This window comes from Molossus molossus, unplaced genomic scaffold (genome assembly GCF_014108415.1).
Source record: "Molossus molossus isolate mMolMol1 unplaced genomic scaffold, mMolMol1.p scaffold_m16_p_14, whole genome shotgun sequence".
Lineage (NCBI taxonomy): Eukaryota > Metazoa > Chordata > Mammalia > Chiroptera > Molossidae > Molossus > Molossus molossus.
This window is the reverse complement of record NW_023425349.1, coordinates 54,877,568-54,892,428: the sequence shown is the minus strand read 5'-3', so window position 1 is coordinate 54,892,428 and position 14,861 is coordinate 54,877,568. Positions and strand designations below refer to the sequence as shown.

At 40.4% G+C, this 14,861-nt stretch overlaps 1 protein-coding gene across 1 annotated transcript in view; it reads left to right on the top strand.

Moving 5' to 3' along the window:
* The first annotated feature begins 6,872 nt into the window (after positions 1 to 6,872).
* PUM3 (pumilio RNA binding family member 3) overlaps positions 6,873 to 14,861 on the top strand; it is a 35,529-nt gene continuing 27,540 nt past the window's right edge. The window contains exons 1-4 of the mRNA XM_036261558.1: positions 6,873 to 6,958; positions 8,010 to 8,225; positions 12,173 to 12,308; positions 12,899 to 12,974. Of these exons, the coding sequence (XP_036117451.1) occupies positions 6,874 to 6,958; positions 8,010 to 8,225; positions 12,173 to 12,308; positions 12,899 to 12,974 (513 nt within the window). The 5' untranslated portion in view covers position 6,873. The remainder of the gene's footprint in view (positions 6,959 to 8,009; positions 8,226 to 12,172; positions 12,309 to 12,898; positions 12,975 to 14,861) is intronic.

The following is a 14,861-nucleotide window of genomic DNA, read 5'->3' as shown; positions in this document are numbered from 1 at the left end:
TAGAACATTGTGAATGTGCAGTTAATGTTTAGACTATATTAGTACACTTTTTAGCAAATTTATGGTATTGAAAAACATAATCCTCCCTCCTCCGAAGCAGTTCTTCTTTACTAAAGGAAAATGTGTTGGCAACTGCTCCGTTTCCATGGATGTAGGATTCTAATAGGTCCTGAAAATAAAATCCAATCTTTACTAAAATCTCACTTATGCTTTATATAAATAATGTGCCCTTTATCCCTGCTTATGCATTTTGGAAACAGAGAAACACCACTAATTAGTTAAAAATCCATTAATTAGAACTCTAAAGAACTGATTTTGGGAAAGGCAGATGTGTGGGAGTTGACACTTAACACACTTTATTTTTATGAAAAAGAGAAAAATTGCACAAAATCATTAATTGGGGAGAAAAAAGGAAATATTTTTCAGAATAACTTTCAAAGTGCATAGTTCAAATTTAAACCATTTTCAAATGAAATCACTATAGGAGACGTCAAGGAACAAGGCATTCTACTTACAGAAACAAGTATATTATACATGTAATTCTTTAATTCTGGTGATTGCAAAAGAGGGATCAGAAGGTTACAGGATTTAATCCTCAGTTAACTAGAAAATCAAATCAGCAACTGGAACTCCATTCTTTAAATCAGTGGCTCTTAATTTTAGCTGCATGTTAGCAGCATGGTCTGGGGAACTTTCCAAACGTTCAATGCCCAGGTCCCACTCAGGCTAATTAAATCAGAATTACTGGTTTTGGTTTTGGCTTTTTAAATTCCTCAGGTGATTTTCATGTGTGGCCAAGACTGAGATCACCGCCATGGATACTCCAATTATTTTAAGTTTTAGCTTACTAGTATTAAATTTTGAATTAAATTAAAGCAAATCACTACCACTGGATGGAGGCATATTTGCCAAGTGACCTTTAATTTTACTAGAGTACTGGAAAAAGAGTGAAATCTAAATGCCTGGTTCACATTATGTCTGATAGACTTCCAGTCCTGGTGGTGCCCATGTGACCCAGTTTTAGGCACTGAAATAGAAGGGGAACCTTGCTGGGTTTTCCTTCTAAGATAAAAGGATAGCAGGCTACTAGGGGGGGGGGGGGAAGTGAAGTTCATTCTTTTTCCCATTCTTCTAGCCCTGAACTCTGATATAAATCCCAGAACTGGAAAGTGCATGTTGCAATCAGAAAGTAACAGTGAACTAAATCAGACAAAGACAAATACTGTATGATCTTACTTATATGTGGAATCTAAAGAACCAAAACTCATTGAATCAAAACATACTGGTGGTTGCCAGAGGGGAGTGGAGGGAAATGGGGGGTAGGGAGGATTGATAAAGGTGGTCAAAGGTATAAATGGAGAAAAAATAAAAAATAAATGAAAGCAGCAACTTTGAAAATCAAGTTAACAAGCTAAGCATAGTGGAGCATAGACTCTGTGAAAGAACATGCCTTTGATGACATTGTGGAGTCACTAAACTAGAGCAGGGATTTTCAACCGGTGCGCCATCAGAATTTTTAAAACATGCAATCCCTGACCATTTAGTTAGGGGCACTGATGTCTTTTCCTTTAGATTGTCAAATTAAAAAAATAACAACAGCCCACACAACAATAGCTGTCCCGTGTAAATGAATCAAAATTATACCTACTTTTTGGTGTGTGGCAGAATTTTAGTAATTAGTTTATGTGTGCCATGAGATGAAAAAGACAAAATCGCTGAACTAGAGCAACCAACTACCTTCAGAATTTTGTTGTCAAAAAAATTATTGCTTAAGCCACTACAGTGATACCTCGGTTCTCGAACGCCTCGAATTTCGACCAAATCGGTATTCGACCAGGAGATTCGAGAAACTTTTGTCTCGGAATCCGAACAAATATTTGGAACTCGAACTTCCGAGATGAGGCGAGTTGAGCCGAATGGCGTTCATTCGGCCCAGCGCGCCTTGCTCGCGTCATCAGTGTGAGTGCAGAGAGAGAGTCACGCTTTGTGGAGAGAGTCACGCTTTACACTGAATTTAACCCTTAGACATACTGTACACTTTTATTTCTTGTTGAGACTTATGTTTTTCTACATATTATATACAAATTAGGCCAGTAAATAGGCATTTTCTGGGGCTTGGAACGAATTAATCCAGTTTCCATTATTTCCTATTGGGTTTCATTGCTTCGGTTCTCGAACAATTTGGTTCTCGACCGTCCTCCTGGAACGAATTATGTTCGAGAACCGAGGTATCACTGTATTAGCTGAACTCATTACTTGCAGCCGAAAGCACTCTAATGGACACAACTTGGTTTTCTCTCTGCCTCTCAAGCTATGAATCACTCAACATTTACTATTGGCCAATAACTTTAGTTATTATCGCTTTTGAGTCACAGAACAACCCTGAAAGATAAGTGTTGTTATTCCCATTTTACATATGCAGAAACTGAGGCCATACAAATTAACTCTCTTGTCCATGGCCACAGAGATCTTAGATTTGAAGCCAGATTCATTTGGTTCAGATGCCAATCCTCTTATTTAAATTACTGTAAACCTCTTGGATATGTACAAATCTAGTTGCTCTGATTAAATTGTATTCTATATTATTTAGGAAGAGCATTTTGTGCTTCCAGGAATATACATAACATTCAACATTTTGATTATTAGATATTTGAAAAATTGATGGGCTTAACTTGGTTAACTGCAAAATTACAGGATAAGCTTTGTTGCTGTTCTGTAGAACCACACTTTCAATTCACTATAAACTAAATCACCCAAGTGAATCTATTTTTTGACAACATAAAAGACTTGATAAGTAATATTATTAATATTAATCTAGGGTTTTGGTATGTAATAGTTATTTTCTCCTTGGTGAAAAGGCACATGAATAGTAGGGTGTTGATGTACATGTTTAGGACAGTTATGTGGATATCAGGTGCTGCTGTCTGTGACCTTAAAAATACAAATGTATCCCTTCCAGGTATTGTGTGGTAGGGTGTATTTGTGAAGATTTTTTTTTCTTTTTGGCTAGCATGTACCACAGTATTTGCCTAACGGGCACTGCTGATAGACCTGCAAGTCTTTTTCCATATTCTTTTCTCTTGAGCATTACTGGAGAATTAATGGATTAAGGAAAGCAGTAGAGGCAGCCATGTTCAAAACTATTTTATGTTTCCCCTTTTTCCATAAAACGAGGGGGAAAGACCTACTTGAACTGTTCTCGTGAGACTCAACTGAGCCGAAATGCAAAGGTAAGGGTTGAGGGGGACAATAGGTACTTATCAAACACCTATGGGCTGAGTAGTAGGATAGGTGCCTGGAAAGGAACCATGGCCCTGCCCTCAAGAAGTCTAGTGAATTACCAGGCTCAAGTCTAATGCTTTGAGGGGCAGTCAACTGTGTGATTTGGAAAACAGTAAAATCTGAGCTTGACACACCTGGTATCAATTTCCAATTATTTCACCTTCCAGGTGGCCCTACAAAAGATATGTCAGTGTCCTAACCCCAAAGCCTGTGAAAGTGACCTTACTTGGGAAAGGGATCTTTGCAGATGTAATTGAGGACCTCCGGATGAGATCAATCTGGGGTTATTTCAATGGGCCCTAAGTCCAACGACAAGAGAAGACACAGCAGAGAAGGCCATGTGCAGACAGAGGCAGAAATTGGAGTCAGGCAGTCACAAGCCAAGGAACAACACCTGGACACCAGAAGCTGGAAGGGCGAAGGATTCTCCCCTGGAGCCCCAGGAAGGCGCGTACCTTTGCCGCCTGCTTGATCTTGGCCTTCTAGCTTGCAAATTGTTGGAGAATAAATTGTGTCGTTAGACATGAGTTTGTGGTGTCAGTTTTCTCAACTGTAAATGGGGATACATCCTAAGGAGCCTCATTTTCTGAAGTGGAAAACGAATGGGCAGACGTTGAAAGTGGCAAACATTTACTAAGCACTTACGACCATTCACTGCCCTAGCAACTTTCCATGTATGACTTGGCTATCTCTATGTTACTGATCAGGTAAGCAGGGCTCAGAGAAATTTAGTAATTTCCTCCAAGCCACACAGCAAGCAAAAACCCAAAAAACCGGGATTACAATTCAAACCAACTTCCGAGGTTTCCCTTTTCTCCTCCGCACCAGGCTGCCCAAGAAGATGCAAATCAGCGCACTCTCCAGCACTGGCTGTTTCAGGATTAGTTCAGGCTGCAGGAAAGAACTCGCCAACCAACCCGGCTTCAAACCCTGGTCAGCCCTCGCGAGAAGCCGGTCTTCCTGGCCGCGGAAGCGACAGGGTTAATGACGTCACTTTCAGGAGCCGCTAACACGTCCTCGCCGACGGATCTGTTAAAGGGCCAAAATGCGCGAGCGGCACAGCCTTCGTTCCTCTAGACGAGGTAAACAGGGGTGGGCCAATAGAAATGCAGGATTGCCGTTTCTCTGGCTAATCCCCGCCCTTTTACCCAAGCTCCCCTGCGAAAGAAATGAGTGGCCCCGGGGGGCGGGGCAAGTCCAGGAAGCGGAAGCGGCGGCGGGAGCCGAGCCGCTTCAGCCGGGACCCACGTGTGCGGTGAGTGTGGAGTCCTCCGCGACTCTCTTGGGAGGGATTCGCCCGGTGCCCGGCGCTGGAGTGGGAGGGTCTTGGTGCCGCCCGCGTGGATAGAGGTGTTCACACCTGTCATTCGCCGGGCGGCCTTTCGTGGACTTTTCTGTTCTGGGAGTGGGGAGATTTGACGGGAGCCCGGCGACCGGGCAGCGTCCCGACGCCTTCCTCCCAAGCTGTCCTGGGAGTGCTGCTTAGCCTGACTGCCTTCGCCCTCTGAAACCCTGGCTCGTGCTGCTTGCGTGTCGTACGTTTGACAGACGTCCACTCTGCGCCCCGTCAGTGCTAGGCGCCGAGTTTACAACCCGAACGTCCAGTGGCAAGTTCTGAGCGCTGGAAGGGAAACTCACTGTACTGAGATGGGGGACGGGGGAGTCAGAAGAAGTGATCTTTAAGCCGGCCTAGAGCATGACGAGAGGCAGCCCTGAAATCCGGAAGCCCGGGACAAACCACTTTAAGCAGAAGCGGTATCTTGGGCTAAGTCCCTGAGCTGGGAGCTATAGAAAAGGTACCAATATATTGAGCTAGGATTACAGTGATACAAGGTAAAATTAGAGGGGTAGGGAGGGACGAGGTTCTGTAGGGCTTTGAAGGCCATGGTAGTGGAGTTTAGGTTTTCCTGTACAATGGGAGTATATTGCCATTGCTATACCCAGTTTTAGAAAACAGTGAAGGCTTATAACCAAGGGAGAAACATGATAGGCCCTGGTTATCCTTAGAAAACGTACATGATTTGTATTATTATTGATTATATAATTGGAGAGTATTGATGATGGTTTGGATTAAGGTGGTGGGTTAGAGGTATTTTTGAAGGGGATTGACGACGATTTACTGAAGGACTGAATGTAGCAGACAAGGGAGAAAAACGTCCTTGAGCCATGGAGTGGGTGATGTGCCATTGGCTGAGATAGAAATGAATAGGGTGGGGAAAAGATGAGGATGTTACTGTTTAGGTGTTGTTCGCAGTGGAGATAAAGTTAAATAATTATGTTTTGGACCTAGTAAGTGTAAGGAACATAAATGGAGGCACCAGGTAGGCAGTTAGTTAAACAAGTCTGGAACCCAAGGAGATATTCCTACCGTAGATGCAATTTGGGAGTCCTTAACACAGAGATCCATGGATTGGATGAGCTCACCTAGTGGAAAGGGTGGTGAGAGGGGGAAGACTTGAGTTGCTATTGAAGGTTGACTACTTTCAAAGTGCAGTGCTAAATCGGCCAACATGTCCCTCTGTCTCTGGGAAATCTGCTACTTCCCTTCACAGGGCACAATCAGGATCTCAGCTCGGTGGCTCCCTGAACACTCTACATAACTGCTTATAAACTCTGTACTATAGTTGGTAAATTTGTATCTCACAGGGGTACAGGTAGCAATTCTGAACCTACTGTGTATCCTACTTGTATGCTGGGGTTGAATTGTAGATACTAAGAGGCAAGTTTCTCACTGTGAGAAAAAGACGTTACAAATGAGCAGGAGATTAAGAGGAGAACCCTGTGGCACTTGATTTGAATTGGAGACATTAGTATGAGCTTATTTAATAGATATGGAAATGTACGTTTGTATGTGCACATAGGTTAGTGTATATACATATGTATACTAGTCCTATCTGGTGGAAAGATCTAGAAGCAGTGACACTTCAGCGACAGCAAGCACACCTAGCACTCTTATCCTGGTTTTTAAATACCATTCTCAGTAAAGGAACCAGGGAATGACTGATTTGAGAGGTCACAGAAATAACTTAAAGGAATAACAAATTAAACATTTGGAGTTAATCTTTGTTTTAGCTACATTGTGTGACATGGGGAACTTTTAGTTAATCTTTTATTTTCATCAAATTTGGATATATGGTAAATGCAATCTCTTGTTTGTTTCTGGCTTTTTAGGATAGAGACCCAAGAAAACAAATGGTAATATTGTTAGTTTCTCATCACAAAGTCTTCCCAGGTTATAAGAAACAAACATTGACATGTGTGTCATATTTAATGTAAATAATGGCCTATTTTTAGCCAGTACGATTATGGAAGTATTGCCTCCAAATACACACTAGCCAATATGCCCACGTTAAACTTTATGTGTGTGTGTGTGTGTGTGTGTGTGTGTGTGTGTTTGTGCTGGTATCTTGTTTATTTCAGTTGTAAATCTTAGAGCAGTGATTGTTTACTTCCTGGCCATGTGTGGATACTCACGTGAACTGCCCTGCTCTGTGAATGCAGGGACTAAATGTGGCAGTGCCTACTTCATGACCCTTAGATGAGAGCACGTCAGTGATCGTTTGGGTTTTATTTTTATTTTCCAGAATTGCTATGATGGAAGTCAAAGCAAAAAAGAAATTCACAGGAAAAGGCACAAAGACATCACAAGAAAAAAACAGATTTTATAAAAACAATGGTAAGAGAGCTTTATAAAATATGCTTCTCGTGTAGTTTGGCCCTTATAATTGTAGGAGGGGTTCATGGGATGAAGGGGTATGCAGCAGATTGCAGTCTGTAGTCTTGGGTTAGGATTAGGATTAAAATAATAGGAAAAATCGGTGTTACTGTGTAGGAGGGTGCATGTTCCTTGTGAAAGGAAGACATTTAATAAATTGCCAGGATAATTGGGGGATGCTATAAAAAACTCATATCAGCTTGTGAAGCTGTTGCCTCATGTTAGTCACACTAATTCACCACATTTTATTTTAATGTTTGATAAATTCTGGCTGATTAATACATAATATTGGTAAATCATACACTTTTATATTCATGATTTCTAATTGTGATGTCTTTATTATTCCATCAGGTGTCAGTATTGCGAAATAGAAAAGTCAGAGTCTGTGTAAATGATTACATGTTTCTTAAGCAATCTTTGTTTGTTTTTTTACAGCAATCTTAGAACATAGTTATTGCAATTTTCTTTTTATTTGTTAGGTATTTGATTTGTAAATTTTATTGACCAAGGAAGATTTTTGTCAAATAACTGTATTATAGGCTTTGAAAATTATTTTCAAAAATAAGAATTTTTTTTTTTTTTTTTATCCTCACCCGAGGACATTTTTCCCTTTTTTGTTCAGGTAGAGTGGGAGGGAGAGAGAGGAACAGAGAGAGAGAGAGAGAAACATCGATGTGAAAGGGACACATCGAGTGGTTGCCACCCGCACAACCGACCAGGGCCGGGGACAAACTGCAACCGAGGTACATGCCCTTAGCGGGAACTGAACCCGGGTCTCTCAGGACCACAGGCCGACGCTCTAACCGCTGAGCCAAACCGGCCAGGGCAAAAATAAGAATTTTTGAAAAAATTTTGTTTTGCTATTTTAAATCCTATTCTGTTCCATGTTTGAGAGTAAGACCAAGTATGTTTTGCTAAAGAGAGTGTAATTTTCTAACAAATACAACCTAGTAGATAAAAGAGATCTAGGCTCAGGATCATTGAACTAATAATTATTTATTATTGTCACTAGATTCTGGTTCTTCAAAGACATTCCCAAGAAAAGTTAAGGAAGGTGGACCTAAAATCACATCTAAGAACTTTCAGAAAAGTGCCACAAAACCAGGGAAAAAGGGTGTGAAGCAGTTCAAGAATAAGCAGCAAGGGGATAAAATACTGAAGAATAAATTCCAGCAGGCAGATAAATTCAACAAGAAGAGAAAATTCCAGGCGGACAGTAAAAGTGATGGTAAGCTCTGGTCCCTTCAGCATGGTTTTTGTGGAAGCCTCACCCTGCCCGAGCCTGTGCCAGAACCACTGTGCACAGGGACTCTGGAAATCTGTTAGAGACCACCTGTTCCTGTTCCTTGACAGGCAGCCTTTGGCGAAGAGTAGATGGGATTAAATAAATAACAGAAATCATCTTCCTTGGTCATATTGTCCTCTGGTGCTAAGAGTTCCTTATATCCTAGGCCCGTGCTGAGTTTTCCTAGCTGTGAGTTAAGCTAAGTTGTAATGGCTTTATATAGAGGAATCTCAATAAAACATTCCTTTTTGTAGGCTAGCATTTATTCATTTAGTCATTAAACAAATATTTGAGTTTTCTATACACTGTGTTTGGAGATGGGGGAAAAATTAAGTAGTAAGTGTACAGGCCCTATCTAATCAACACAGAAGCCAGCTTTAAATAATTAGTGCGTCCAGCTAAATATCCTCCTTGGCTGAGGACATCTTGGTCAACAGAAGACATACAGACCCTGCTTTCACAGAGCTTAGGCCACTGTCTACAGTCAACCCATCAGATAGCTCTGGTCCATCAGGCAGTCCAAGGAAGGTGTAGTATACACATGGTACATTTGACTTTCATCGGTTCAGGACAAGTTGTTAACTGATGGGATGTACTGGCAGGGCTCCTATTTGTCCCTTGAAACAAACTGCTGTGCTCTTTGTCGTGATGTTCCAGGGATCATTTCTAAACCAGAGCTTTGCTATCTGTTGTACAGCTTGCCCGTCTTGTGTATTATTTTGCACTGGTTTCAGGTCACACATGCTGTCGTACATACACCTTCTCTGCAGCATCTTGGGCATTTCTTTGGTGTCTTTCATTCTCTTCCTCCAACTTGGCATATCCTAACGCTCCTTTGTTGCCACCTGAGACCACTGCCAAACGGCCTTCTCAGTCCAGTTCCCTAGCCCTGGTCCCTGCTCTCTATTCTGCCTGGGGCTGTTCACTAGAGGAACAGCAGCCTTCAGACGGGGAGGTTGGGAGAGAAGAAGGGAGGAACATTTTTCATGGTTTCTCATTAGGCCTGCATGGTCCTTTCCCACTCCAGCTCCAATGTTTTCTCTTGGTTCTTTTTTCTTCCTCTTTTCATCCTGCCCACACCTCATAGTTTCTCCTTCAGGTTCTCTTTTCCATTTTCTCTTTCCCACCCTCTCGAATAGCTCCTAAGTCTTCCTTTCACTACTGGGATTCTTGGCACCTGCATTGTAAATGCACACAATCTCACGTTAAGGTCCTATCATGCTATAGTCTGGTTCCTTCTGCTATGGGATATATGTTCCTGGCATTTCAAAATGGAACTCTGATTTTATTTTTCTCGTATTTTTATACTAGCAACTGAGGGGGATTGGATACTAGACATCTCCAAAATTGTTATGTCTACTACATCCTCATAGATAAAACAATGGCCTATGTTAAGGGTGCCCAGATGCTTGTGGAATTAAGTGAGCCCTGAATCAGTTTATTGTCCTCTGCTATACTGTATATGATGGTCTAATAATAATGGTGAATGTGCCTCTGTTATCCACAACCCTCTCTTACCAGGCAAGGAACAAATATGTTGCATATTGTATAGCCATTAAAAAATACGGTTTTGAGGAATATTTGTTTTCATGGAAGAATGCTTATAATATAGTTATTAAATTTAAGTGAAGACAGATTCTGAATTTTTAGGAAGAGTAATATAAAACATGCATAAGTAAAAAGACAAGAAGGAAATAAAATGTTAATAGTTATATCTAAATTTTGGGATTATAGGAGACTTTTGCATTTTCTAATAAGTTTTTTATGAGTGTATTTTCTAATCAGAGAAGGAGATATTTAGAAAAAACTAATTCTAGAAAGAGTTCTTTGCGGGATATTCATGTTAACAATACACATTTTATTAAGGTGTTCTTTGTTTGGCCTCATCAGGCTTTTTGATTCATTTGGTAAGTTACTTAGATTTTGAGAACAAAAATACTAATAGGAAGACACTTGACTTTATAGAATTACTCTGTAGAGAACTTAAGAATTTTCATTGTGCATTGTCATGAGTAAAAGGAAACAACGCATCGTTTCAGAGTTGTCTCTGGATTTGAATCCTGACTCTGCCACTTATTAATTGTATGACCTTGAACTAGGAGCTTGACCTCTTAATTTTGATGCCTTTTGTTTCCCCAATGTGAAAGGGAGAGTAATAATTGTACCTACCTCTTAGCATTTTCAGTATTCAGTACAGTATTAAGGATAGTCATTCCACTATACATTATCTCTAGACCTACTCATCCTACGTAACTACAACTTTGTACCCTTTTTTTTTTTTCATCCTCACCCGAGGACATTTTTCCATATTTTGTACAGATAGAGTGGGAGGGAGAGAGAGGAAGAGAGAGAGGGACACATCGAGTGGCTGCCACCCACACGACCAACCAGGGTCGGGGACAAACTGCAACCGAGGTACGTGCCCTTAGCGGGAACCGAACCCGGGTCTCTCCGGACCGCAGGTGGACACTCCAACCGCTGAGCCAAACCGGCCAGGGCCAACTTTTGTACCCTTTAACCAGCATCTTTATCTTTTAATTTTCCCCCCTCCCTCCCCTGGTAACCACTGTTCTACTCTCTGCTTCAACGTATTTGACATTTCTAGATTCTACATTTAAGTTCAATTTTACAGTCTTTTTTCCTTTCTGTGTCTACCCCGGAACTCATCTTGTAAAAAAACCAGCGTGGCTCTGTTGGTTGAATGGTGTCCCGTGCACCAGCAGGTCTCAGTTTCAATTCCCAGTCAGGGCACATGCCTGGGTTGCGGGCTCAATCCCCAGTAGGGGGTGTACAGGAGGCAGCTGATCAATGTTTCTCTCTCTCTCTCTCCCTGTTTCTTCCTCTCTCTGCAATCAATAAAAACATATTAAAAAAAAATTGAGCCCAACTTGTGTGGCTCAGCGGTTGAGTGTTGTCCCATGCACCAAGAGGTCGCCAATTCGATTCCCAGTCAGGGCACATGCCCAGGGTGTGGGCCTGATCCCCAGTGAGGGGCATGTAGGAAGTGGCCAATCAATGTTCTCTCTCATCCATGTTTCTATCTCTCTCTCCCTCTCCCTTCTTCTCTCTCTCAAATCAATAAAGAAAAAAAAAATTCACCTTACAATAGAGTTGTTGTAAGAGTTAAATGACTTAATATATAACAACACTCAGAATAGTGAACTTTTTATTACATTATTTTTCCTGTTTTAATTTGGACTAATTAATTAGTCTAATTATTCATACTAATTAATTTGAACTAATTTTTGTTTTCCTTAAGAACTGATGCCTTGGCTGGTTTGGCTCAGCAGTTAGAGCGTTGGCCCGCAGACCAGAGTGTCTTTGGTTTGGTTCCCACTAAGGGCACGTACCTCGGTTGCAGTTTGTCCCTGGCCCCATTTGGGGTCATGTGGGTGGCAGCCACTTGATGTGTCTCTCTCATATCAATGTTTCTCTCTCTTCTCTCTCTCCCTCCCACTCTATCTGATAAATGCAAAAATGTCCTCGGGTGAGGATAAAAAAAAATTAAAAGAACTGATTATACTTAAAATCCAATGAACTTAATGTTCTGAAGTAGAATTTTATTTTACAATTGGAAAATATGCTTAAAATTTTGGAATTGCTTATACCATCCTTTTAGTTTCCTTTTTTTCTCAATAGGTATCCTTTTAATCAATAAATAGCTGTTGAATGAGTGAATGGTTATTTTCAATCAAATTTAAAATGTATTAACTGCTCAGAAAATGAAATAAAGCATAAGTTTATAGAGACTGATACTGTCCCTCTTCTGGCTTCCCCGTTGAGTATATATATAATATATAGATCGTGATCAGTGTTTGCCCTATGTACCTGACTTGTACTTTATGGCATTCAGAATGTTAAGTGTAATTGGAAATAATTTCTATGACTAGAGTCAGCAGCCAAGAAACCCAAATGGGATGATTTCAAAAAGAAGAAGAAAGAACTGAAGCAAAGCAGACAACTCAGTGATAGAACCAACTATGACATTGTTGTTCGGGCAAAGCAGATTTGGGAGATCTTGAGAAGGTAACGCTACTTAATGGCACCTTTATTAGTCCCTTTGAGATGACAGAAGAATAAGAGTGTACCTTGTAAACAGTGAGATGTCCTAAAACAAATGACATAGCACTTGGATTCTTTAGGGAGCATTCACCACACTCCAGTGGAGGCGGCATCAGTATTGGGGTGTTTGCTCATTGTGGAAATGTGGGGCATCATTAGGATGATGTCAGATATGTTTATGAAAATGTATGAGAGGTAAATTGGATTTGACACCCTTCCTGAAAGAACATGGGGATAATTTCTTATCATCTAGGTTTTGAGATACTTAAGTACTGGGTATCTTGCACTTGTTTTATTATTTTCTTTACTTTTGAAGTTCTGGTTGTTAAGATTGAGATTGATGCACAATTATAACTTGTAGGCTGAATTTCTGCCTTTGAGAAAATTACTTTTCTCTGGCTGCTCTAGAATAGTAATTTCAATATCAGAAGGTTTGCTGCCTTCAAAGAGGAAAATCACACTTGACTGGGTAAACATACACTGAAATGGTTTTTAGTTTAAAATAATGTCTTTGCTTAAGCTATGTTTCCTCTCCCTGTTATTCTCTTTTATAGAAAAGACTGTGACAAAGAAAAAAGGGTGAAGCTGATGAGTGATTTGCAGAAGTTGATTGAAGGAAAGATTAAAACTGTAAGTAGGGCATAATTGCAACTTTAACTCTTGAAATTCACTTAATCTCAGTAAAGGGTAGTTGACCATTGCCCGGCCAATGTGGCTCAGTGGTTGAGCGTCGACCCATGCACCAAGAGATCGCCAGGCCGATTCCTGGTCAGGGCACATGCCCAGTTGTGGGCCCGATCCCCAGTGGGGGGCATGCAGGAGGCGGCCGATCATGTTCTCTCTCATTAGTGTTTCTATCTCTCTCTCCCTCTCATTTTCTCTCTCTCTAAAATCAATAAAGGAAAAACAAACAAAAAAATAAATGTATTTAGCCCAAAATTTCAAATGCTGACTAAATAAAAAGTTTAATAGTGAGAGAACTTATTTCTGGGAAGTTGTAAAAGGACTATCAAATATTTGGCTGTGTCATTTTAAAATAATTTACTTAAGATAAATCAGTGGTCTTTGAAGTTATTGTGAAGAATTTATTAGTTCAATAATATGTAGTAAAATGTCTTGTTCTGAACTCCATATACTTTTGTATGTTCTAAATTGCTGGCTTTTTGTGTGTGTGATGCAAACATGATTACTTCTTTTCTTCCCTGCTTTACAAACATGCAGAGATCTTTAAAACATTGTAGATTTGGGAATTCTAAAGTGATTTTCATTGTTGCTGTCTAGGTCTGTTTTATAATAAACTTCAGTTGACTCATGTTGTTGGATGAATACTTAGTGACCGTTCACCTGTGAGACAACAGACACAATAGCTTTGGGGATGCTGGAGGGGCAGCGTTTGGCAAACCGTGTACGTAGGTCTCACAGGCTGCTTTGCACTTTGAAGGAATGTCTTGAAATAGCAGGTTGCCTGCTGCTGCTTTCTTATAAATCCAGGAAGATGTTTTTAGAATAGAACTGTTTCTCCACTCTAGCAGTCTGTTATCCTCTATTTATAAATATTTTACACGCAGGATTATTTTCCAGTTACCCTTAGGTTATTACTACATGCCTGTGGATGTGGGAGTTAGTCTGGTGTTCAGATCACTCTACTGCTTAACGTATCTGCACCTTTGGACAGTGACAACCTGTTTATTATTTACTGTGTGCTAGGAGTTGTGCTGAACAATGCAGGTGTTGCCTCCTTTACCTTAAGCAGCGGTTCTCAACCTGTGGGTCGCAACCCCTTTGGGGGGTCAAACGACCCTTTCACAGGGGTCGCCTAAGACCATCTGACAATACATATTTCCAATGGTCTTAGGAACCGAGACACTGTTCCTCTGTCTATCTCCAGTCAGGTCTGCCCACATACAACATGAGGAACTGTATTAAAGGGTCGTGGCATTAAGAAGGTTGAGAACCACTGCCTTAAGGTCATTATTTCTATTAGACACTTAATACATCTGGGACACAGACAAGTTAACTTTCATCTCCAGGGTCACGGGGATAGCAGGTTTCTTAACTTCTCATTAACTTACTTTTCTCGTCTTGAGGTCTAAATGAGAAAAGGATATTTAAAGCACGTATATTGGTTATATAACAAGTAATCAATATATTGATTACACAAAAACAGCCTTATTTAAAAAAGAAAATTTTAAGTCTATATAAATATACCTTAAGGAAATTTTTGTGAAATCTGCGACTTTGATGGGTGTGTACTTTCACCTTCTGATTTGTTGGGATTAAAATATTTTACAGACAGACTGAACAACAAATAATAAACACTATTACAGTAGCGTAATAAAAAATAATTTTGAGTGACTGGTTATATTTATAGCAAGTCTTTCATTGAGGACCTAATCCATCCAGTAGCTGTGAGTGGGAGATAGGTTGGGGGATCAGATTTGAAATATACCACATTTCTAGGAATATAATTGGATATATGTTTAAGGAATATAATGAAAATGTGAGAAATGGAGAGAT